Raw genomic sequence first — 24470 nt, 5'->3', positions numbered from 1 at the left:
AGCTAATAGTATGCTGGCCCTTAGCATGGAACAAACGCACTGGAGGTATTTGTTTTAAGTGTGAATTTGCCCTTTTTTAAATGAAGGTGTGTTTTGTAAATCATATCTCCTTTGCAGTTATCCAGCATACACATACTTTTTCCAAAAGAGAGTTTGCATTTTGTGGATATATTTTGTGAACCTTCAGCTAGAGACAGGAAAACCCAACCTGTACCTCTGTAGCTGTATGTATATTGGTGTGGAATTGCTCAGGGAAAATAAAATGAGATGCTGGGATGATCAGTCATGTAATCAAATGAAAGTTCATCCAGTCCTGCAATCACTCCAAGAGGAAGATGTGATGGAAGTTAGTTCTGGATAATGTATTTCTGTTTGAATCCCCTCCACTTACTGGCAAAGATGTCCTACCGTGCTTGTGGTTCAGTTCAGCTAACCTGCTGATAGTGGGCTCTCCTGCTAAGGGAGTGTATGTTGTGCCTGTGCCTTCAGAGGTGACATTTACCTGCATTCTGTGGGAGAGGAGACAATCCTCCCCATTAACTGAGCAGTGGTCGTCCCTAATGTTGTGGGACTTTCCTCCCAGCAGCTTACATCTGTGTATGACTCACTGACCACCCTCCCTGTGTGCAGGCATCAGCCAGAGGAAAAGATCCAGGAATCCTTAGAGTGTCTGTGGTCAGCTCACCTGATCTCAACTTAGTTGTCAAGGTGAAGCTTTAACAAGCCTCACTCAGGGGATACAGCTTATTTCTGGCCAGCTGGTCTTCTCCTGGCTACCAGCATCAGTCACCTGCTTTAAAGCAGGCTGTATTCAGGCTCATGGGGAGGCAGTTAAGTCTGTGCCACCAACTGCTGAGGGGCCTCGCACTGCTCCTGCCTTACAAGGGTGCTCAGCCCCATGTGCCATTCTGTCACAGGGTCCCTCTGTGTCAGGGTCCACCTTATCTCACCTCAGTACGTGATCGAGGGTGAATATGCCTTGAGCCTGGTCAGGGAGGACTTCTGAAAGATGCTTGGTAGGTCTCTGTAGTACTTGGGACATCTGTCCTTATCTGATGTGGTGTCTCTCACCCCGGGTAGATCTGGGGCAGGATTCAGAATTCACAAGCTCCTGTTTCCAGGGCTGTTTGGGGGAAATGGAGAGTTGCCCATGGAAAGTTAGCCAGGGTAATATTCATGGGGTCTCCCAGGCAGAGTTCACATCTCCTGACTCTTCCCCACTTTTCTACTACAGAGCATTACCTGGTTCAGTATAGCCCGTGACTTTCCCATTTCTCTGGAAACTTGTACCAAAAAAAAAAATACTGAATAGAGTTAAGAGGAAGATGTGACTCAGATGCAGTTGTGGTCTAGACGTTTCCGTGTTCCTCCATGAAAAATGCTGGTATCAAGCAGACTATAGAGGAATCGAGCCAAAATGCAAATCTGTACCTGTCTGTTAAGTCTCTAAAGAAGCTCTGCCACTATGGGAGTAAACGTGGTATCCAAAGCCCTCTGCAGTTCATTAGTCCAGTTAACTCCGAGGGCAGTGTTGACTGCGTAGCTGGCCTGGGGAAGGGAGCAGTAAGACAGAGCTGGCAGCAGACGTCCTTTCTGTGCCACGTGGGCGAGGTGCTGCACAGCTGCAAATGGCAGAAGCGCAATGTAGAAATGAAGATTGTTGCAGTCTCGGTCATGTAACTTTAGTGGTGCCTAAAACTGTTCCTAAAAATGGACTGTGCCTTTGACCTGAACTCCGGTGATTTTTTTTTTCCTTTGCTTTTTCAGATGGGTATGCGTTTTCTCAAGAAGAAGACGGTGTTGTTTCCCAGTCGCAAGTTGTTCGATCCTATGATACAACCAAAAGGAGAGCAGAAATAGAATAAATGGTTCTTTACTTGATGGGTGGTGGGAATAATGGGATTTGGATCAATGCATCCACTGTTAACACATTCTTGACTAGGGTTGGCAGCAGTAGCCAGAACACCAGAGAACTCATTTCTGTGGCCTTAGCCAACAAGTTTCTGTATTCTCCCTGCAAACCTTGAGTACATATTGTGGGGGGAAATCATTGTTTGAATTCAGTCGCAAAGCTCTGCCTAAAGTTTTGTTTATGTTGTTATGAAGCATTTGACTGTGCTATGTGAGGTGTGAAATTAAAAACAATGTTTTACCACTATTTAAAACATCAGCATAAGGTTGTTCTGGGAGAAAAGTAGAAAATTTATGTTCCATGAGAAATCAGCCTTTGCTTAATTGGAACGGGGTGCTGCGATTTCCTGTTTTGTTACACACAGACCAAGTGCACATGGCTGCATGCAGACCTTACTCCCTCTGATATTCACGGTTTACTAATTTGGCTGAAATTTTTAACAGATAATTTGGCATAAAATTTTTGATTGCAACACGGTCTGTAGCTAAAAATACTTATTTGCCGCCTTATGACAGAATAACACAAGATAGCAATGAATTACTTAGAGTATTTCTTGCCCTCTTACAGGATTTATTAGGGCTCTATCTTAGCTTTCTAAAACCCAATTAATAGCTTACTCACAAAGCCAGGATGTGGAAGTCGGAGAGCTCAGCAGGGCAGCTGTCCAGAGCACACGGCATTGTGCACAAAGATGAACTCAAGTAGGTGTCTCCCGGTAACTCTGCGCACTGTATTTGGACGTGCACTTCAAATGTAGCCTGGGCTTTCCCTCTGTGACCCCATTCCCACTTCAACAATAGAACAGAACAGTGAGAACTTAAAAGGTACAAGCTTGTCAGATGTTGAGGGAGATGATGTGCATCCGCACATCCACTGTAACCCTAAGGAAGCATTCCCCTGACCCAGGTGGGATAGGCTTGCAAAGGAAAGCTAGGAAGGGTTTACGCACGTGCGTGCACACACACGTACACACACAGAGCTGGTCATTGTGAAGAGGAGACCTGCAGTTTGTTTGTTCAGCCAAACCAGCCCCTCTTCTAGATCTGATCCATCAACAGGCTTCCTGACACGCTCGGACCCATGAGCCCTGAAGGAATGCTGGCTCCACGGCCTCACTGTGCCAGTAGGACAGGCGTGCTGCTGCATAGAGTGGAATTTTGAAAAGAAGTGAAAACTGGGGCATAAGTTAAAGCTGAAAGAGCTCTTAGAAAGCTTATGCTGTCCTCCAGACAAGTTCTATTAATTTTAGTCGCCAAGCCACATTTCTGAATAGCATAAAGTAAATACTGCTGTGTTTTAGCCAGGTTTCATGGTTAATGTATATACTACATCTGTGCATTTAAAGTGTTGGCGCTGTTTTTTGCCCTATTGACCGTCATCCAGAACTTTTTATTGATTTAAATATATCCGAAAGCAATTTGAATATGAATATTCATGTTTAGCGAGGAAAAGGAAAACGCCAACCTGGCCCACTGGCTTAACCTTCCTTAAGGGTTGTGAGTAAATGCCAGCACTCAAGTGTCGCAGTTCAATTCCCAGTGCCACCTCAGAGGCTCGACGTCCCCTACCATGTTAAAAAGCAACTTTTGCTCCTGCAGCATTGCTCTTGGGTTAGGCTGATGGCGCAGAGGGAAGAGTCATCACCTTCTTTCTGCAGTGCTAATGAGACAATTATGCAATAAGGGAAAAGTGCAAATAATTTTGCCATAGGCATGAATGTCAAGGGGCCAAGTGTGGGTGTATATATTTTCTGGGAGATGAATTTTGTTTAAAGGCATGAATGCTAGTGGAGAGAATAAATAAGGGGAGGCTAAACCTGATCCCAGGAGCTTTTTAATCTTAATGCTGATCTAACCTGTTAAACACTTCCTTTTATTTAGAAACAAAATCTATTTAGGAAATGTGTGGTGTAAGCCTGTCCTCAAAACTGCTAACTGTTTCTTCCTTTTGTAACAACACAAGGAAAATTAACTTCCCACTGAGACAAAGCAAGATCAGCTTAGTCTTTGTACTCTAAGCCACACACTAAACATTGGTATGTAAACAATTTGGAGGCTTTTCATGAGGATATTGGGGGGAAAAAAAGCTCTGAATAATGAAGAAAGGCAAGTAAGTGTGTTGAGCAGAGAATGGAAAGGATCCTGGAGTCTCTTCTGTTCTTAACTTAGTGCAACAAAGTTTTACGGAACATAATGAGGGATGCTGGGGAGGAGAAGCTGTCACCTAATGTGATTTATTTTATTAGTGCAGACTATGGGCTGTATCATTTTGACCTCTCTGTAAATTGAGGTCAGTGTGTGTCACAAACACAAAACCTCCCTAGAGTGAATAGTGGCTTAGATTGAGGTGCGTGTGTTGGATGTCAGCTCAATGGGAATTACACATGGGGTTTGTCACAGGGCTATACAGTATGTGACGCTAGGGCTAGCGGGTCAGACTTTATCATCACTGTAAGGCCTTAATCTCTAGCTGAGTTAATCCTGTAGAGCCCACCCAGGTCAAGACCTGGCATTCTTCTTGTTCTTTGGAGGCATTACAGGAATTAATGTATTGTAATATGCTGCAGCCTAGCTGGTGGAGTTGCTTGTCTTGGTGAGCAGTGATGAGGTGTATTCCGGTGGTGTGTTAGCAAAAGGAGAAGGGCAGCTGCTCTGCGTCAACAGAATTCCACGTTCATTAATGCAAACGCATGTAGCAGTAACAGCAAGCTTTGAAAGCGCTGTGTGAAAGTGTTATCAACTAGACAAGGTATCGGAGCAGAAGGAATGGGAGATTTCTGCTTGACTGTCCAGGCTTAACTACCCAGGGCTGATCAGAAAAGGTTTCCTTGGGTAGCTCTCTGCTCTGAGCAAAGTGGTGGTGTGGGGTTGAATATTCAGAAGGAAGTGGTGGTTTTCCTGAATTAAACCTGGATGCTCCTTTTTGTTACACCATAATCGCTGCTTGCATGGAAGCTGCTGTTCCTTTAAGGATTGCCTGGTAGCAAATTAAAGCTGGTGAGCGGGAGCCTGAGCTGAGCACTGCTGAGAAGTCTGTTGACATTTTCTTTTCCTTGACAAGGCTTCGGGTCTTGCTGTAGGGAGCTCGCATGGGAAGTCAGTAATAACTTGTCAAGGAGAAATGGCGAATAACCAATAAAAGCATTTGAGTCAAACTAAGCTGCTAATGTATCTAAAAATGTGTGTGGAGTTAACATGAACTATATGGGCTGTAAATTAAGATAACAGTCAAGCCTCGCTAATCTGCACTTCACTAGACCACATGCCTCTTAGTGCACGCCAAAAATGCGCAGTCTCTTCCCCTGCCTCAGCCAGCAGCTAATAGCAGATGCTGCAGGGAAGTCTCCTGTTACCAAGATTACATTATTTTTACAGCATCTACCGGAGTGTGTTTGCTGGGGGACAGTCAATGCTCATAAATAAGAGAAACCTCAGGTGGACCAGAATAAGTGAAATGCAAGGACTACGGCATAGTTAGTGGCCACACTGGGTGCAGTTTGGCCCTCTGTGGACAAGCCCAAGAGCTTGAGAGGTGCATGGTCCTTGAGCTGTCCCTGTCCTGCAGGCTTATTTTGCCCTTCAGGGCTAACTCACCAAATCTACTGTTTTGCATTGCCTCCAGTCAGCAGTGCAGACTAGTGATGCGCTATTTACATTCTCTGGTTTTATAAATAATGACTTTAACTACTCTGAGGACTGTACTCTTGCTGTTATGCCTCACAGCTCAAGTTTGAAGCAGAGCAGCCCTCGAGTGGGTGTTCGCTCCCGAGAAGCACTTTGGGTTTCTCAGATTTCTGCCTAGTTTTAAAGCACTGAGGATATTTTACCTTAGTTTTGGATCATCACACAGTATCAATGCCATAAACTTCAGTCAGTTTGCAGGGAGAGCTCTTCGTGTTTTGCTGAGTCCCACAATAAGCGGCAATGATAGGAAATACCTTGATGGGTTGGAGGAGAATTTGGCTGCGGCTGTGCTATACCTGATGCATCTGGGTAGCCGTTGGCTTCTGAAATGTGGCACTGACCAGGCGTGTTCCTCAGTCCCCAGACAGTTGGGCTCCTTCTGTCCTATCAGGAAGGACCCTTTTACTTACCTCTTCCAGAGTCTGTCTGTGCTGCAGCTCCACACCTCCTTGAGGATGCTGAGCACCAAGCGGATCCAGAACCTCCTCCCTACCTTGTACCTGCAGGGTCCCCTGGGCACAGCCCTGGGGCTCTCCCACAAGAAGCTGTTCGAGGCACAGCCAGAATGCCTATGAAATGGGGAGAGTTTTCAATTCAAATCCAAGTGTTGGCCCTTGCCTTAACTCTTAATTGTCACTGCGGACAGGGTAAAGAGCTATACAAGAGATGAAGACTCAGCAGGTTATGAATCTGATGACCGATCTTGTACACAGTCCATGCCCATCCCACCGGTCAGGCCCTGTGCAAGCAGCTGTGTCACTTGGTGAGTGAGTGAACAGGCAATGACGCTTCTCTTCAGCATGTTGCTTATTTGCAGCCACATCGCCGTTCCTCAGAAGGTCTCTCTGCAGGAGCTCTGTCCCAGATCCCACTCTGAAGGGCGGCTCTCCAGCCAGGCTGAGAGAGCTGAGAGGCTGAGGAGCTGCCCCCAGGTTTTGTAACATGGTGGTATGGTTGTCTTTGTATTGTAGACAGTGTCCGGTGGGACTCTCCAAGCAGCAGCAGGGGTAAAACAAGCTGCTCCAGGAGCACAGCTCTGGCTTCTTTGGAAGTGACCTATTAGTGCTGATGAGGTCAGGCTTTTGATGTGACCGGAGCTTTCAGATGGATGGTTTCTACAGCTTATTCTTCCTGGTGCTGAGCTTCTGGGTTGACTGTAAGCAATTTCTGTTAGGATAGAGTGAAGCGCGCTCTTGCACATTTTCTGTACCATACATGAAAGACTCGGTGCTTTGTTTGCTGAAACCATACACATTATTTTCTTAGAGCTTTCTCCTCCTGTGTGGCATTGGGGCAAGTCTCCTTGGTTTGATTACACAGTTAACACAGCCCTGTTCCCATTTTATTTTCACTAGTCTTATGTTATTGTTTACACTGACTTCTCAGAACGTAATAGCTCTAGGAGGGAGAGAGCTCAGATCCTCTTACCTTACCCTCCAGACACCCAAGAGACCCTCCACTACCCTTCAGTGCTTGTGACCAGACCTGTGTGTCTGGAGAAGACCGCAGGACGGGTCAGTACAATAGATGACAAGAAAAGAAATCCACGTGGGTGCAGAGAATAACTCTTTCCATACCTGTTCATACCTAGCAGCAAGATTAATGGAGGCTTTGAGCTTTGTTTGCAAATGAAAACCAGAAAGTACCCTGTGCTGTTCAGCCACACAAGTGAATCCCAAAGGTGATCGCTTCTCGGTGACCTGCAGCCTGGCCAGGAACATGCTCTCAGATGGACTCTCTGGAGGGGTGAAGGGGCTGGGAAACAAGAGAGCTTGGCCGAGACCGCTTGCTACTGCAAGGGAGGGGAGGGATTCCTCGGTCCTCCCCAAAGGGCTGTGATAAAGCTTACGTCTCCGATTCCTTTCTGCAGCTCTGGGAAGGGAGGAAGAGAGCAGTGTTGTGAGCTTGCAAAGCTCCATTATCTCCTGAAGCTGAGCTTTCTCTGGCACCAAGCTGAGTCCTGGGCTTGGAGAAGGGGAACATGTCCCTGCCGGAAGCCCCCCTGCTTAGTGTCCCTTGGCTCTAGCAGGTTGTTTCCTGGGTTATGACAATTGTTCACTGGCTGCCGTTTACCCCATGGACCCACAGGAATTGCGCGCTGAAATGATTTCAGCTCTGGCAGGGAACGTCTTTTACAGATAATTAACGGGACTTCTCCTTGGGTGTTGCTCCCGGGCAGGTTCCTGTCCCCCAGGCTGGTGGAAGGGTCATGTTGATCTGGGGATCCTGGGTCGTCTTGTGATAAGAGTGTGAAGCCAAGGAGGCTTCACAAATCATATGGATTTGTAGCTTGCTCACTTGTGGTGCGGACAGAAGGTAAAATAGCTGAGTGCTGGTGTTTCTCCAAAGCCTTTCTTTATGTATGAAGAAGGTGAGTCGAGTTCTCCTGAAGTCTGCCATGAGGGGATTGTTTTCCCCTCGGCATCTATGTAGCTACTGAAGAGAAACAGAAGTGGGTAAATGACAAATTCTGTGTGGGCAAGCCCAGCTCTGGGCAGTTGCACAGAAGTCTTAACGATGAAGAAAAGACTAATATATTGCCAAACTGTCACTGTGTATAGCTGGGAGGTCAGCACCCTGGTAATTATGGAGTGATGAAGCCAAGGGAAAAAGCCAACATTAACAGAAAGACGTGATTGTTTTAAATTCTGACCACCTCACTGGGTGGCTTCCCTGCGAAGATGTTCCAGATGTTGTCTTGGCATAAATTAATCAATTTCAAAACATCTGCAGGGTTTCTTAGAAAACGTGGGATTTAACAGACAGTGCATGTGCTCTCCTTTGCCCTTCTGGCTGATACTTTGAGAGAGGGAACGCAGGCGCTTGCTGTTCTTACCATCACAAGCTCTTAGAACAGAAAGTTGCTCAAAGTTGTTTTTCAACACTTTTTCTTAAAAATAAATAAATAAATAAAAAATTAAAAAAATGGGGCTCCAGATAATATAAAGCAATGAGGCAGCCAAGCCCTCTGGGACTGTGTGAGCACGTGTGTGTTGGAAGAGTCGTCTGACTTGAACCCCCCCACCCCTGTCCCTCCTCCTGCCCCCGAAGTGCAGCCCATTGCGCTGGGAGGTCAAATACTCGGCGGCTTGAGTGACAGGGTCTTTAACAGCATCTTTTTCATCAGCGAGCCAAGTCGTGTGCCCGCTTGTCTGTCATATCTGTACTCGAATTGCTTAAATATTGTTTCAGATGGGGAGGTTTTCATCTGGATATGCAGAGGGGAGCAGTGCTGTGGGGGGATGTTTAATTGGCTCCCAGCAGAGCAGCGGTGGTGTGTGGGTTTTTTCCTCTAGAAGTGTTACCATTTTCATGTCCTATTAATGTCCTCTGGTAGTTCAAATACAGCATCGCATTACAGTGGAGTTTGTTTCCCTCCCAGACTGAATACAAATGAAGGTCATTTACTTGTATTTTTAGAAGGTTCGGAAAACTTAGCAAATTTGTAGCTTTGACAGCATTGTTGACTGTTGTATGTCTGCACAAAAATATTTCCAATAAACCTTTTATTAAAGCAACCCAATGGACTGAGAGGCTTGTTTGTTTTATCCCCCCCCTGCAAGTTTTGCAGCAAGAGTTCAATGTTAAATGCATTTGAGATTTAGCCTGCAAAGCTGGTGAGTGGATTGTTTTTATTTTTCCACGACCTTTTGGGTGTGTTTTAAGGACCTGCTTCTGTTAGTGCCAAGGACGAGGCTTGAGTTCCTTTAGTGGGTCTCAAGACAGGCCCCAAATGCAAGACTAGCCTGGCAAAATGAGAATAGTGCTGGTGAGCTTACAGCAGGTACGTGCTGTTTGAATCGCGTCTCTGGGGAAAACCATCTTTTTATATAAACTAGAGGGGCAGCCATCCTCCTACAAATGATACGCTTATCTCACCAAGGCTTCACCAAAACAAGCCTTGGAAATCTTTCGGCCCAGCTAAGTCACATAGACGCAGCAGGGAAAAACGAAGCCCTGGAATCTCCTTTACTCCCTTCTTGCAGATAAATTTGCAAGAGGCTTTTTTAACCCTGAGCCTGCAGACTCTTGTGTTGGCGGGGGGAGAGCGGTCTGGTGGCACATCGAGATGCGAGGTGATGCAAGACCGTGAGAGATGCCTTTCTCCAAACCATCCTGAGTGCAGGGGCAGGCTCACTCCTTCTTCTGCCTGATGAGGAATATCACGTCCACTCTCCGCCGATGGCTCAGCTGATGCTGCCAAGGTCTCACACGTTGCCTTGCCTGGAGAAGCACCTCTCAAGCTCCACTTGCCTCAAGCAAGACCGACAGCATAAAGCACCACACAAAGGCTCTCGTGTCCCCAGTAGCTCTGCATCCATATGCTCCAGGGGACACATGCTGTGATCCTCTCCGCTACAATACATTCTTTCCATTTAATGCATATTTTTTTTCATAGCGAGCTGTGAACCACCTTGTCCCTCACGCTGGGGAGCTGGGGCTGGCACACCAGAGAGCCTCGGCAGCTCGGTCGGCAGAGCCTGCATGCTGAGACCTCAGGGCAGAGCCAACCCCAGGTGGCAGCATCATCCTGGGGTGCTGCACCTGGGGAGGAATAACCCCATGCACCAGTACAGGTTGGGGGCTGACCTGCTGGAGAGCAGCTCAGCTGAAAGAGACCTGGGAGTCCTGGTGGACAAGAGGATGACCATGAGCCAGCAACATGCCCTTGTGGCCAAGAAGGCCAAGGGCATCCTGGGGTGCATCAAGAAGAGTGTGGCCAGCAGGTGGAGGGAGGTCATCCTCCCCCTCTACTCTGCACTGGTGAGGCCACACCTGGAGTACTGTGTCCAGTTCTGGGCTCCCCGGTTCAAGAAGGACAGGGAACTGCTGGAGAGGGTGCAGCAAAGGGCTACCAAGACGATTAGGGGATTGGAACACCTCTCTGATGAAGAAAGGCTGAGGGACTTGGGTCTCTTCAGTCTGGAAAAAAGACGGCTGAGGGGGGATCTTATCAACACTTATAAATACTTAAAGGGTGGGTGTCAGGAGGATGGGGTCGGGCTCTTTTCAGTGGTGCCCAGCAACAGGACAAGAGGTAAAGGGCACAAACTCAAACATAGAAAGTTCCGCTTAAACATGAGGAGGAACTTCTTTACCCTGAGGGTGGCAGAGCACTGGCACAGGCTGCCCAGAGAGGTGGTGGAGTCTCCGTCTCTGGAGACATTCAAAACCCGCCTGGACGCGTTCCTGTGCAACCTGCTCTGGGTGACCCTGCTCTGGCAGGGGGGTTGGACTAGATGATCTCCAGAGGTCCCTTCCAACCCCGACCATTCTGTGACTCTCTGATCCTTCCTGAGCAGAACCATCACGCGTGCACCAAGTCGGGAGGGATACCCAAGTCACGGCTGAAGTTAAATTTGCAGAAAAGGTTGGCCTTACTCAATTTTTGGTGACCATGGGGAACATGCGTTATCCCTACAGAAGGTAAAAAAGTGTATGAGCTTTAACAAAGAGATCTTTTTGTCCAAATATTATTAGATACTGGAATTAAACAGATTTTATCAGGAACAAAATGAATATTTATATATAGCCTGGCTAAAACTTTTCCTCCTTAGGGTGCTATAACTTGATGAAGGGTTTTTTTTTTTCCCTTATAGATTGCCGGCAGAACCACTTTTAAGAGCATAGAGAGACTTTTTTAAAACAACAAATTACTTCTGGATTTTTTAAATTAGGAAACAAAAAGGAGGTGTAAGCCAAACTTCCCCTCTTCCCTTTACGAGCCGTGGCTTGAGCACATTTCAAAATGCTTTTATCCCAGAAACCAGATCCTAGAACCTGCTTTTCCTTTGCAGAGAAACAAAAAGATGGGGATGGACTCCTGGTGTATCCTGGTAAACGCCTGCTCCTTCCCTGGGCCTCCCTAGCAGCAGCACAGCCTGCGAGCGCGAGGCAGCAGGAGCTTTGCTGTATGTAAAAGCTGCTCACACATCTGGGCAATCAATTATGCCAAAGTAAAATTGATGATAAACTTGAATAAGCTTTAGGCGGTTGGTGGTGAGAGACCTCGATGCTTAGCTGGCTGCTCCCGGCGCTGTCGTCTCTCGTACAGCGCGCTAAAAGGGAAATGATTCTCAGAATTGTTAAATATAATGGATTGCTGCTTAAACCCCTTATTAGATATATTAGTTGACTAATGACCTCGGAGACTTTCCCCCTAACAGTTTGACAGGCAAGGCTGTGAGAGCGTCTAGTGCTCAGGTCCCAGAGCCAAATATTTGCCGGAGCAGCTGTTAAGTGCGTTGCCGGCAGCCTTTGGTGCCTCATACCAGACCAAAGGAGAATCAAAGTCCCTAAACCCGTAGATTAATGCTCAAGTCTGAAATGGGAGCATTAAAAAATAAAAGTGTAACTGAGAAAGGTCTGGTTGAGGAATGTTAAGCAAGAAGATTTCAGAAATGTAATCCCTTTGTGTGAGCGCTCCTGCGGCAGCACCCAGCCGCCTGCCCCCGGCTCTGCCTCCAGCGCAGCCCCCAGCCTGCCCGCGCCGCCCCAGTGCTCGGTGCTGCGGGTCCTCAGAAACCTGGAAGGAGCAAGTGTCTCCTCAAGAGAAATACTAAGCCACAGAGAAACGAGGCTTGAAATGTCACTAAAAGCTGCTGCTGGTTCTTGGCTGTCCATGCTGAGGAGAGAGGTCTTAGGGCAGATGGTGAGTGGGCTGTGTCCCAGGTGGGGGAATGGTGAAACCATGCTGGTGAGACCTTGCTGCGGCAGCCACACTCAGCCAGGACACAGGCCATGAGGAAGCTTGGTCAGAGGGAGCTCATGTTGCATTGTTGATGCCATGACTACTCTCATGGATGGCGGGGTGATGGTGGCAGAGGTGGTCCTGGTTCCCCTCTGTGTTTCCCACGATATCAAGTGGTGCCCCTGAGGGTGTCATGTTGTTGGAGTGGTGGGGACACTGAGCTTGCTGGGTCACATGAAGCAGGCCCTTGAGTGATGAAGCTCCAAGCTTTCAAGGCATTTTGGCACGTTAATCCCGCAGTGAAGTGCCCAGGAGCCTCAGCAGTCTCACCACCTTGTGTCTGATGGCTTGGCTCACACTGACCTACAGCCTGGTCACAGATGTCCAGCACAGTTGTCACAGTAAAACAGACAAGACCAGTTTGTTGGTCTTGATGGATGCTGTGGAGCTGGTGGTACTTGTTGGTAATATCAGTACAGGCAGCAGGAGCTTCTCTTGGTCCCTCAGGAGAACGGAGACTGGAAGAAAGGGGCCATGGGTTGGGTTTGTATAATGCGCTGGGTTTGTAACTATTCTGGTCCGTCTCCCCCCTTCCTTTCTCCATGTCGTGGCAGGAAGCACATGCGAGCATGGCAAAACAGGCGTTTGTCTGGAATGAACGGTGATGTGCTCCTGGTGTCACTTCATTTGGATGTGCCTGGTAGCAGAGCTTGAACTGCGTACCTCTGTCATCCACGTTAATTAAATCCTGTGTAATGACTGTGTGTATTTACCCGTACATAGCAAAGGTGGCATTTTAGCTTTTAGACTGAGAGCGTGATTGTGACTGCACAGTGGCTCTACAGCAGTTGCTTTTGGTTTGCACCGATGTAAACTGAGGATCACTTTTTCCCCATAAGGAGACGGTTACAATCCTGCGCAGCCTGTCTGGTGTGAAGTCAATAGGATTCTTTCTCCCAGAGGCAAATATTGTGGGAATTAGCAGCTGCATAAGCCAATATTTACTGTTCAGGTAATAAATCACAGCAGAGACTGCACAACATGCAGGTGTCCTCATCTCGGAGGAGCCATGTCCTGTAACGGGTCAGGCTTGCCCTGGTGCAAGTGGCCACAGGGCCGTCGAGCTCGGGGAAGTTTGTGGCCCAGTGCAGCTCGGCTCTGTGCCCAGCAGCATCAAAGGCTCTGCCAGCCTGTCCCTGACAGCTTCCAAAGTGCTTTCCAAACCTGAGTGAAGGGAGTTGCTCAGTATCCTGGAAGGGAGATAGATAAGTAATTTTATTTTATTGCTGGATTTTAGCAGGGCCTGTTGCGATAGAACAAGGGGTAATGGTTTTAAACTAGATATAAGGAAGAAATTATTTACAATGAGGGTGGCGAAACACTGGCACAGGTTGCCCAGAGAGGTGGTGGAGGCCCCATCCCTGGAGACATTCAAGGCCAGGTTGGACGGGGCTCAGAGCAACCTGATCTAGTTGAAGATGTGCCTGCCCCTTGCAGAGGAGTTGGAATAAAAAAAAAAAACTAAAGGTCCCTTCCAGCCCAAACCATTCTCTGATTACTGCTTCTGACATGATGTTCACTTGCCCCAGCTTCATAGCATTGATAGGATCCAAAGTGATGCCTTCCTACTTTTCTGGTTCTGTTTTCAAGTTAACCTACAAAGACAAACCAGTTTGGGCCGTGCCCTGAGCTGTTTCAACACTGAATACGGGGAAGGCTTGATGGAAAGTGACTCATCTTTTGAATTAAATGACATTTTTGAGCTCTATATGTCATTGTTTGCCTTGATTTTGCTGGAGATTTTCTGAAGGACTGATAACAGTGAAAAAGGGATTCCTTACCTGAAACCGAAGGATTCTTATGTTTAGGAGAAAGGATGTTATTTCTACTCTTTCTTGAATATTTGAATGCTACTTTTGCTATTGTAAGCCTACTAAGTGGGTGAAGAGAACTTGTGATGGCAGAAAAGATTCTGTTTCCAAAGTTTAAGGTGAGGAAATGGTGTCTGTCCTTGGCGAGCTGCATGTACCCACCTGCGTGGTTTCATCTCATCAGAAATAACCAGCAAAACTGATAAATGTAAAGAAAAAGTAAATTAACATTCTTTTGCCAAAGCCAGCGGCCGGTACAATGCGGGAGGCACTTGCAATCTGAGAGCTGTGATTCACGTTATGCTCCAGAGAGGTTTCTTTCCCCTCTTCCACTGAACATTAGGGAGTAAGTGGATACTCTGGCACACCTAACAGCTTTTCAGCTGTGCCTGGTGAAATGTTTGCTGCCTTGCTGGGAGTATTTGGAAAACCAGGAAGGCAGCACTTTGGTTAAATGGGCACATAGTCTCCTAATGAAGCTGTGCCTCTGCTCATTAACCAGATGTCCCCATTTAGTGCAGCTTCCCCCACAAGAGGTCCGGCTCGGCAGCCGCTGCAGCGCGATGCCCAGCTCCCTGAAGGGCACAGGGCTGGCTTGGGGACAAGCAAGAGCTGGAGAAGACACATGGCGATGAGAAAACATTGTGAACAAGCCAAGCATGGAGGAACTGGAGAAGGTGAGAGGTGCAGGGTCATGAGCAAGGCGAAAAAAGCTTGGGGTCAGCGTGCTGAGATTTTCCAGATGTAAAGAACAAATTAAGCCAAGCAAATAGGACAGCATTCCTGTGGGCAAATTACAAGACCGGTAAGTGTTGGGATGGGAAGGGGTATCTCTGCAGCCTGGAGAGAGAAGCCAGCCCTGGGCTGGGTCCAGCCCAGGGGATGGGAGCACTGTCCCACTCTGGAAAGCTGAGGCAAGCCATCACCCACCCAACCTTGCCTCCTGGGCTTGCCACAGATGGGCCAACGCTGATGGCATCTGGCTGGTGCCAAGCAGCCATGGTGTGGTGGTGGTTCATGGGAGGGCTTCCCACGGGTGAAGCCCACACTGGTATTTTGTGCCACGTGGGCCAGTGTGGTGGGCATCTCCCCACCGCTGAGGCACAGGAGGCTGTTACAGCACCAATGACCAGTGTTCTCTGGCCATTCAGGTTGCACACAAATACTGTCAGAGGGATTAAATGCTCTGCTACAGAACAGGGGACACTGTAAGCCCCCAGGGAGGGCAGGGTCCCACTGAATGGGCTCCATTCAGGGTGGATGGGGAAGGGGAGAAAGGATGGCACAGGCGTAAGTGACTCGTTCAGTCCATTTGGAAGAGATCCTCGGCAGGAAAATGTTGCAAACCCCACTGAGTACAGAGAATTAATACAAAGGGACCTACAGAGAAGCAAGAAATATGAGCAGGAAACAATAAAATGAGATTCAGCTTGGAAAAATACAAGGGAATACATGTGGGGAATAATATTTAGTAACAGCTTCAGTGGGAGGAAAAGAACGGGAAAGCAGAAAATCTAGAGGGGAAAGAAGAGCTCCAGCGAGACCAAAAGCGAACAGCAAATTAGGTATTTTGAAAGGGAGGTGCTGAGGTTAATGTGCTGAGCTGGGACCCCAACCCCGGCTCGCTCTCCTGTGACATTATGGGCCACATTTAAGCAATAGCCTCTAATTGCACCAAGCTCCACTTTCCCCTAATAATTGTGGCGATGGCTGGTAACAGCTGTACGGGGGCAGGAAAGCCTCCTGCTAATGGGGAGGAATGGGCTTTGTCCTCTGCTCGTGCCCGGCTAACAGGCAAGGTGAGGTTCTCAAAGTGGTTCTCCAGGCGTGTGTTGCGAGGGGGGTCATGTCGCTGGCAAGGGTTTCGTTCTGTTCCCGTGTGGCCCAGGGGTTTGGGCACCATGGGTTGGCCAGCCCCCCCTGTCTTGCTCCAAGCCAACAAGACTGGGTACAGCTGCCTTGATGGCACCACCGTGGGTACACCAACACCCTGCTGGTGTGCGCACTGTGGGCAAACCAGCGCCAGCGCAGCCTCTATGCGCTTTGCTGGCTTCCCCCCGCCATCGTCGCTGCTTACCGTGCACAGCAGCTCTGGCACGGCACAGGAGTGGACACTTCAGTGCCTTTAAATAGGCACCAACGCATTCAGAAACAGGCACTGCAAAAGTGCGCCATACACTTTCAACTGCAAGCAAGTGAGAACATAAATTTAAGGGGTGTAAAGAGCAGGGAAAAAAGAGGAATTGTTTAGGGCCGTCTGGAAAGATGGGACTGAGTGATGGGATGAAATTGAGCAAGTAGACAGGCGCATGGCCTCTCGGGGTGGGTTTCCTGAGCCGTGAGTCACCTGCGGTGGAGACCCCTGTGGGTCCCTGCATTGGGGCAGGGCTGCAGGGTGGGTGCAGCGGCTGCAGGAGTGTTTCCATTGCTTCTTACAGCCAGATAAGGTTAAACATCTATTTACGGGCCATGCAGAGGTTTAGAAGCATGGCTGTGATTTTTTTTAATCCTCAGATTAAAATCCTCAGGCTCTTGCATTGAAAAGGGGAGGACCAGCTCTCCTAGGGAATGGATGGACATTCTTTGGCAGGACCTGAGAGCCACCGTGCCCATCCTGGCCCTGGCTGCCATGGGGCAGTGCTCGAGGCTCGCCGCTGATCGTATCGCAGGTGGGACTATTCCTTCCAAGTTGCAGTCATATAGACCCCTGTCTCAACTAGAGCTGTAGCCTATAAGACATAAATAAACGCAGCTTTCCTAACCACCACTTGTGCCGGCTCAGCATTTATCTGCAACAGTTTCCACGCTCTCTTTCCCTGTGCCATCCATAGTCACCACGTGCAGCAGGAAAAAAAACCCCACCTTATCCCTCTCCACCAAGAGAAAAAAAAAAAATATAACTGCCAAGAGAAAACAAACAAGGAACAACAAATAAAAGCAGGAGGAAGAATGCTCTGACACAAACTATTGGTCTCCTGCCCCTCACCCCAGCACATCTGCTCTATGCCATGGCTGACCCCTCCTTCCCTGCCAGCTTTCTGCTTACAGCCCCACTCCTTTGCCTCCCCTGGATGCCAGGAAGCCATGGCATTTTGGGACACGCTGTGTACAGACTGACCAGGGCTACGTTTTTTTCCAGACTCTTCTTTACTATTCATTGGAGTCATCAACATGCAGCTCCGACAAGGCCCTGTTTCCGATCCATGCCTTTTCCACTCCTTCGGCCGCCTGCTTGGCCTCGCAGGGTTGGCAGCATTGGTGCCGGCATCACCAGCAGCCGGAGGGAGCAAACACCAGGACAGCGCTGTGGCCTTGTCCCAGACTGAGTTATGCCCCCAGCACAATGAGGGTTGGTTTTTGTCTCGGTTATGAGGACAGAGTTTGCTTAAGTGAGAAGGGTCCCTGCGCAGAGGGAGGTGGGAACAGCACGGCCACTTAAGAGTTCCACACTCGAAATGCTTACATGGTAATGGAGAATCCAACTGAACCCGAAAATCCTCTAAAAATGCCATTTGCTGCAGGGTATTTGGTGTTACTTGGAAAGGAGGAGCCTGGTGGGGCCAGGGGCTCTGCCCATGCTGCTCCCACTGCTGCTCCCCACTCACCCCTGCGGACACAAGGGATCGCCAGCTCACCTGAAGCTCTGCTGCTCTCTCCCTGCTCCCCTTCCCTCCAAACAAGCCCCCTCAGACATGCTCCACCAGGGCACAGCCTTCAGCCACGTAATTTGCTGGTTTTACTGTTGTTGTTTAAAAACACAGACAAAAAAATCCTAACTTTGCTTTTTGCCAGGGTCTGGAGAGCTGGGCTGGTCAGATGTGCTCTTATGGACAGAGAAAAGTAAAGCATTAACTGAAGAAAAAAAAAAAGTAACAAAGCAAACAAAACCAAAGTCACACCATAAAGTATTTATTAAGAAACAAAGGGGGCTTTTTTTTTTCCTTCATTTGTAAGAAACACTTTAAAGCAAGTGCCCTTCCAGAGATTTAAAAGCTATATCAAATGGTAACATTGGTTTTACATTATTGTACATGACATTAAAAAAAACACCACATCTCACAAACTTCCTTTTATTACAACTCAGGTTTCTCCGCCTTCAGTTGTAAATTAATTTCTACAGACTTAAATTTAACTTATTCATTTTTCTTTTCTTTTCTTTTTTTTTTTTTTTTAAACAAGTAAACAATATACAAAGAGGTTCACCTGAATTTCATAGGTCAGAGGAGGTGTCCTTGCCAGGGCACGTGCACGGCAGTTGGGCAAGATCACAAATGGGTGGATGGGCTTGTTGTCCGGCCACGTCTCACCTGGGGCCAAGCACTTCCAGCTCCTGCCAAAGCCACCAGCAGCTGAAGGCATCCGAGCCCCCGCACCCAGCTTTGGAAGGTCAGTGTGACCAACCTGCAACGTGGGCAGGTAGAAATCTCAATCCCCACGAGACCTGAGTGGACATTGGGTCCTTCAAAAGCCTGGCAGCACCCAGCTGTGGTGCACCTACTGCCTTTGGAGATGCCCTGAGCTGTGTGGGCTGAGCAGAGCAGCCACCCAACGCCCCCAGCAGCCGGTCGCTGCCTTGCCGAAGCCGCCCAGCCTGGCTGGGCAGGGGAGCCGGGTCCCCTAAGCCAATCTTTTTGTCCAAATGGGCGATCGCGGCCAGGGAACGGCAGGTCTGGGATAAATGACCTATTCATTTTCCCGTGTCAGTGGTCAGACCATTTCTGCCCGCTGCAGACCGCCTGTGTGTGGCATGTTTACAAGTAAACCATGGGATTTGGCAACGCTTCCGCACCTATGCGGAATTTAAAAACGGACATACAAAAAATAGTAGTATCACAGTTATTGCTACATACTGATACAGTATCAGACAATAAGAAACCTTTTATCAGCTCTGGTCTGGTTACAGTAATTGCCCGATTTTGCTGTATGCCCTCAGCCCTCTGTTGGGGCGTTTTGGTTGAAGAACGAATGGATGGAAATGCAGAGACTACGCTGTTTTTTTTAAGAGACAAAACCAGCCTTAAATAGTTTCTTGCATCTGGGATGACATGTTACAATTAGCACGGTCTGATTATTCCCAGCACGCTGTCACCTCTTCCACCTGGAGAGGTATTTTTCCCCAGGCGAAGCAAAGCAAGACAGAGGCAGCAGCTCCAATGCAAAGTGCCCCCCCCCCAGCACCAAACCTCCTCCCCGCCCCCTGCAGCATCACAGGGAGCCACAAGCACCTTCATCCTTTAGTTGTGCCTTTTGCCTTGTTTTTAAATACCGCTGTGCCTTCCTACTCCTCCGCCCCGCGGGGAAAGAAGAAAATGGGATGGGTTTCAAACCTCCACCAGCCCCACCATGCCCAGGTTGGGGTGTGGCCCCCAGCGAGCAGGGCTGGGGACCCGGAGGGGGCTGGCGGAGGGATGAAGCCCGTTTTCCTACAAAATTTCCTTTGAATTTTTTTGCCTCGATGGCAAGCAGGGTCTGGGGCTGACAATTTGAAGTGCATTCATTCACACGGGTTTACTGTTTCATGGGAAGTGAGGTTAAATCAGGCGTGTTTGGCGTCACAGTACGACCTTTCTCTGCAGAGGCAGTTTCGGCCCCGACGCTGCTGGCTGTACCAAAAGCTTTGCTGAGCGTCAGGAAGGAGCAAGCACCTCGTACCCTGTTTTTAGCAAAAAGTTCACAAAGGTAAACAAAGTCTGTGCAAACCACTACTGGGTCCTGATCTTTAGGCAAAACCAAGTCAAGAAGGGTTTCAAGTGCACTGGAAGGAAGAGCCGAATAACTCACACTCTTCTAATTCCTACATAAATACCCGGGACAAGGAAAATTGGTCTTTGCAAGACCCAGCCTTTCGTGGCATTTCACCCCGAACCGGGGGTGCGTAAGAAACCACGGGGACTGGTACCAGCACCCGGCACGCAGGGATTGCACTGTTCAGCTCTCGGTGGTGATTGTCTGTAAAGCAACGGGAAATGCCATTAAGGAGCTGGTAGAGGAGAAAAGAGGTTTCTTAAGTACTGCGGTCTTGTACAGTGTAACAAAACTCTTTCTATGAATTAATTAGGCAAATACTTCTGACCATGTCATACCTGAAGGGCACTTAACGGCTCCGGCATTTATCTCGCAAGTACAGTGATCTGAAATGCATATGCATTTTCAGCGTAATCCTTCGCCGCTGTAAATCATGCACTGGAATGAGAGCGTATCTGGCAACGTTAATTCAGAGATATCATCCTACAGTTTCTGGCAACGGACCCCGATGAAAATAAATGGTTTATAAACACTGTCTGACATGCATGAGCCTTTCAAAATTTATTTACAAGTGATGTTCTGGGAGCTTCGTTCCGAGGAAGTATTTCTCCTCCGTTCAGTTTAGGTATTAAAATCTGTTGGGTGGGGAGGGGAAGGAAGGCGTCAGCGCTACACCGTCACAGCCGGGTACATCTTCTGTTCGCTGCTGGTGTGCGGGTAGGGAGACTGGATCTGCCTGTAGCCGCTCTGCAAACCGTCGAGGAAGGGGGGTACCGGGGTGAGCGGCATCGAGTCATGCTGCACGGCATAGCCCACGTACTGGGGGTGCAGGTACTGCCCCTGGTGGGGCACAATCTGGGTGGCCTGCTGGCAGTTCAGCACTGAGAAGTTCGTCGGCATGTTGACATAGACGTTATTCATGGTCCCTTCTGGCAAACAGCAGTTGGTCTGGGACCTGGTCGGGGGGGCTCTGGCCCCCGAGTTGGCGCTGGAGCTGGAGCTGGTGGCAGTGCTCGACTGGCGGGAGGAGGAGCCCCGGGAGGTGCTGGCACTTGGGATCATGGGGATAGTCTCCATCAGGCGGGTGCCCCCCGGGGCCCGGCTCTGCTGGGGCTCCTGCTTGGGCCGCAGGCATCTGCAGCAGCAAGCCGCCACCAGCGACCCCAAGATGATGAAGGCGACAAATACAGATCCAACGATAAGGAACGGCACATAGATGGGCACTGCAACAGCAAGGAAAACATGTCATTGAGGACAAGGACAAGCCTCAGCAGCTCCAGCAGAAGGTCCCATCCCCCCAGGCCCACCCCAGGTCAATGCAGGGTGAGCACTAAAAGCTGTGTGTGCAGCCAAGCATTTTGCACAGAGAGGATGAAAAGGGCTGCTAAAACCAACGGCTGGAGTTTCCAAAAGCATCTCTAAAGTTACTAGCAGAGAGGAAAGTCCACAGCTCACACCCCGAGGGAGTACAGCTCGCTCCTGTTGGTGGTGGTCTACTCCGCACCAACCATTGCTCCACATCTCGCCACATCTTGTCTCCAGTAAACCCTACTAGAAAAATCAGCTCCATAGGGAGATACTTTGGGGGCAGGGATTCCTGCTCAGGAGCACAGGGTGGTGAAACCCTGGTGCTGCATCGCATCACATCGCTCCCCATCGCCAGCCCTCTCTGGCTGCTGTCACCCTCGGGGCAGGGGGACACACAGGCGGTGACTGGGCAGCAGTGAGGGCGGCTCTGCCACCCTGCAGCCCCAGGGGTGAGTGTCTGGCTGCTCTGCGCTTTCAACCCTGGGTTTGGGGAGAAATCACAAGACGAGTGGTGGGGTGAGAGCACCATGCTCCAAAGCTTCACTACCAGTAGAGGGGCAGCATCCCTTCTCGTGCGGCTTAAAGAAGGGACACCAGGGCAGGAGGAGTAAGGAAGGGCGAGGGGTAGGAGCAGAAAGTACAGGTGATGCTTCGGCAGCAGGGTTGGAAGCCTGGCAAGACGGATGGGAAACACTATCCTTGGGACGACCTGGGGTCCGGTTGCTCTGCACTCCCAGGGAAAAAAGCTGTTTTTCCTGCCTCACTAAGAAATCAGCATGGACATATCCAGGAAAACGAGGATGAAGGTGCCTCCCTTTAGCACTTGCGAACGCTCCCCACAACACGCCTGGGCTTCATCACTTCCACCAAAACCCAGCAACCCTGAGACTCAGGCAGGGCTGCAGACCCCTGCCTGACCTGGGGTGACACAACTGCTGCCAACGACATGCCCTGGGCTCAGGGGCAGGGGACACGGCTGCCCCTCCTGCAAGTTAACCAGTGCCAGGGCAGGGCAATGGCTCCCAAACCAGCGGAGCGGTAAATATTAGTTGTTAAGAAAAATGCCTTGTTCTCAGAACAGCAAAGGAGGTTATCTGTCCACTCAAGTCAGAGCGCCTCCTTGCACAGCTGATTACACGGAGCAACTTATTAACCAAAAGGCCAGATTTCTCCCATAATTTTTTTGCACTTTTTAGACAAAAGGCTTGCAAAAAAATCTCTCTACTTCTGCACTTGGTGCTACGGTAGCTTCTTAGCAGGTGCATGCACTTGCTACAGACTGTAACACACAAGTTTTATAAGAGTAAATCTGCCCTAATTATAACATCACTTCAGGCTACTTCTGGTGCGTTCAGCATGTGGGGATGGCAGCAAAGGTGCTGGGAAGCCACCGAGGTGCTTTTTTCAAACAGCAGTAGAAAGACTTGAGTGTAGCCTTAAAACTCAGTCTTGTACAAAACAGTCTTAAGCGAGGATTTCTGAGATGACGAACATATACAATTGGAGCGGGGAACTGCCAGAAGCAGTTTTGAAATGTCACGTTACTTTTTTTTTTCATTCATATGGGTTGTTTCATACTTTTTTTTCCTTCCCTTTTTAATGGGGAGCACGCAGGGGGCCGAGGAGCCAGTTTGGAGGGGTGGCAGAGTCGCGCACGACAAACGGCTTGTCCAAGGCTGCGGGAAGGCGGTGTCACCCCCTTCTAAAGACGACAGGGCTGGACTTTTAAATAAGAGAGAAGGGAAAAAATAAGCACCCACGCGTGGGTACTTTTACCCGTGTTAACAGCCGCAGAAGGGCTCGGCCGCCCCCACCTCCGCTCCTTTCGCCCCCCGGACCCGTCGGCGGAGGGAACGGGCGACAAGGGGAAGGAGCGGGCGGGAAGTTTTGCCGCAAACTCGCGACGGCTCCCGGGAGCCACCGATCCTCGGGAGCTCCCCCCCCATCTCCCGCCCGGTGCCGGACCCGCTGCCGCCTCACCTGCCGCCCCGTCGGGGCCGTCCTTGCCGGGCCTCCCCGCCTCGCCGCCGCCCTGCCGCCGGTCGTTGTCGCAGGCTCCCTGGTCCAGCCGCGCCTCGGGGCTGGAGCAGCAGTACCGGAGGGCGCAGCTGCCGCAGCAGATGGTGGCGTCGCCGCCGTCAAAGCGCTCGGGGCACTGGAAACCGTCCCGCCAGCCTCCCTGCCCGTCCAGCCAGCCGTGGCAGTACTCCCCGCTGCCCGCCGCCCTCGCCGCCAGCAGCAGCAGCAGCAACAACAACCAGCCCAACGGTTCCAGCAGCCGCCAGCCCCGCATGGCGCCGCCGAGGCGGCGGGTCAGAGCCCCCCCGCCGCGGGGCAGCGCCGAACGGCCCCCCGGAGCAGGCAGCCGCCGCCGCCGCGCTGCGGGGATTCCCGCCGCCGACGCCTCCTCATGCCCTGCGCCGCGCCCATGGGCGAAGGCAGCAGGAGGAGGAGGAGGAAGAAGAGGAAGAAGAAGGCGACCCTCCGCCCGCCGCCCGTGCGCCCCGTCCGGCGCCGCCGCTGAGGTGAGGGGAGCGGCCGCGCCCCGCTTTTATAGGCAGCGGCCGGCGCCGACTGCGCATGCGCCCACCCCGCCCCGGTCCCCGCCGGCGGGCGGGGGGGGGGGGGAGCGCGGGGACGCCCCTACGGGGCGGCCCCGCGCCCCCCCCCCCCCCCCGCCCGCCGGCGGGGACCGGTAGCGTTGTTAAAAGCGGAGTTGTTTGGGTTTTTAAAACTTACAGACAAAACACCTTCGGAGTCAGAAAATCCCTTTGCGTTTTTTTGTTTGTTTGGGTTTTTTTTTTGTTTTGTTTTGTTTGTTTTTTTTTTTTTTTTTTCTTTTCACGTTTATCCCGGCAAACGTCGCTCCTCAGGTGAAAGCGTTATATGTCCCTGCCTGGGGAAGCGAGGCCTTGCTGCCCCCGTGTGAAGCGGAGCGGGAAGGGGAGCCGTTCTTAAACCACCACCGCGACGGGGTTTTTTATACAACGGGGAACTTCCCCGACAGCTCATACTGCTGTTTAATTCGCAAAGTGAGGATAGTTACCAGAATATAGGGTTTCCTTTCTCTTCCTGCCCTGGTTATGAGCTATCTTTTACGCTAGCGTAGCTCTGCCTACAGTAAGTATTATTTTAAACACCATCCGTATACTTAAAAGCCCAAACTGCTAACTCCCATCGTGGCATTACTTGCGTAAGCCGGGCTGTTTTTTTATTTCTGCTTAGGGAACATATTTAATAACTACATTTTAAAATACACG

At 49.9% G+C, this 24470-nt stretch overlaps 2 protein-coding genes across 3 annotated transcripts in view; one reads left to right on the top strand and one right to left on the bottom strand.

The window, feature by feature from the left end:
* The window catches only part of ATP8A2 (ATPase phospholipid transporting 8A2), a 309064-nt gene extending 300492 nt beyond the window's left edge, over positions 1–8572 (top strand). The window contains exon 37 of the mRNA XM_054188764.1: positions 1768–8572. Within this exon, the coding sequence (XP_054044739.1) occupies positions 1768–1865 (98 nt within the window). The 3' untranslated portion in view covers positions 1866–8572. The remainder of the gene's footprint in view (positions 1–1767) is intronic.
* A 9725-nt stretch (positions 8573–18297) lies between these two features.
* On the bottom strand, positions 18298–23753 carry SHISA2 (shisa family member 2). 2 transcript variants are annotated; one of them, XR_008467768.1, is made up of 3 exons: positions 23191–23747; positions 20241–21125; positions 18298–20106 (listed from the first exon to the last, which is right to left on the bottom strand). XR_008467768.1 is itself a non-coding variant. In XM_054209368.1 (2 exons), the coding sequence occupies exons 1-2, from the start codon at positions 23501–23503 to the stop codon at positions 20572–20574; spliced, it is 867 nt and encodes a 288-aa protein (XP_054065343.1). In that variant the 5' UTR covers positions 23504–23753; the 3' UTR covers positions 18298–20571. The 2 variants fall into 2 exon arrangements, 1 of the variants encoding a protein (XP_054065343.1); XM_054209368.1 differs by having other exon boundaries at positions 18298–21125; positions 23191–23753.
* Positions 23754–24470: the final 717 nt, after the last annotated feature.

Source organism: Rissa tridactyla, chromosome 1, assembly GCF_028500815.1.
Source record: "Rissa tridactyla isolate bRisTri1 chromosome 1, bRisTri1.patW.cur.20221130, whole genome shotgun sequence".
Taxonomy (NCBI): Eukaryota; Metazoa; Chordata; class Aves; order Charadriiformes; family Laridae; genus Rissa; species Rissa tridactyla.
Note: the sequence above shows the minus strand (reverse complement) of the source record. Positions and strands in the feature narration are given on the sequence as shown.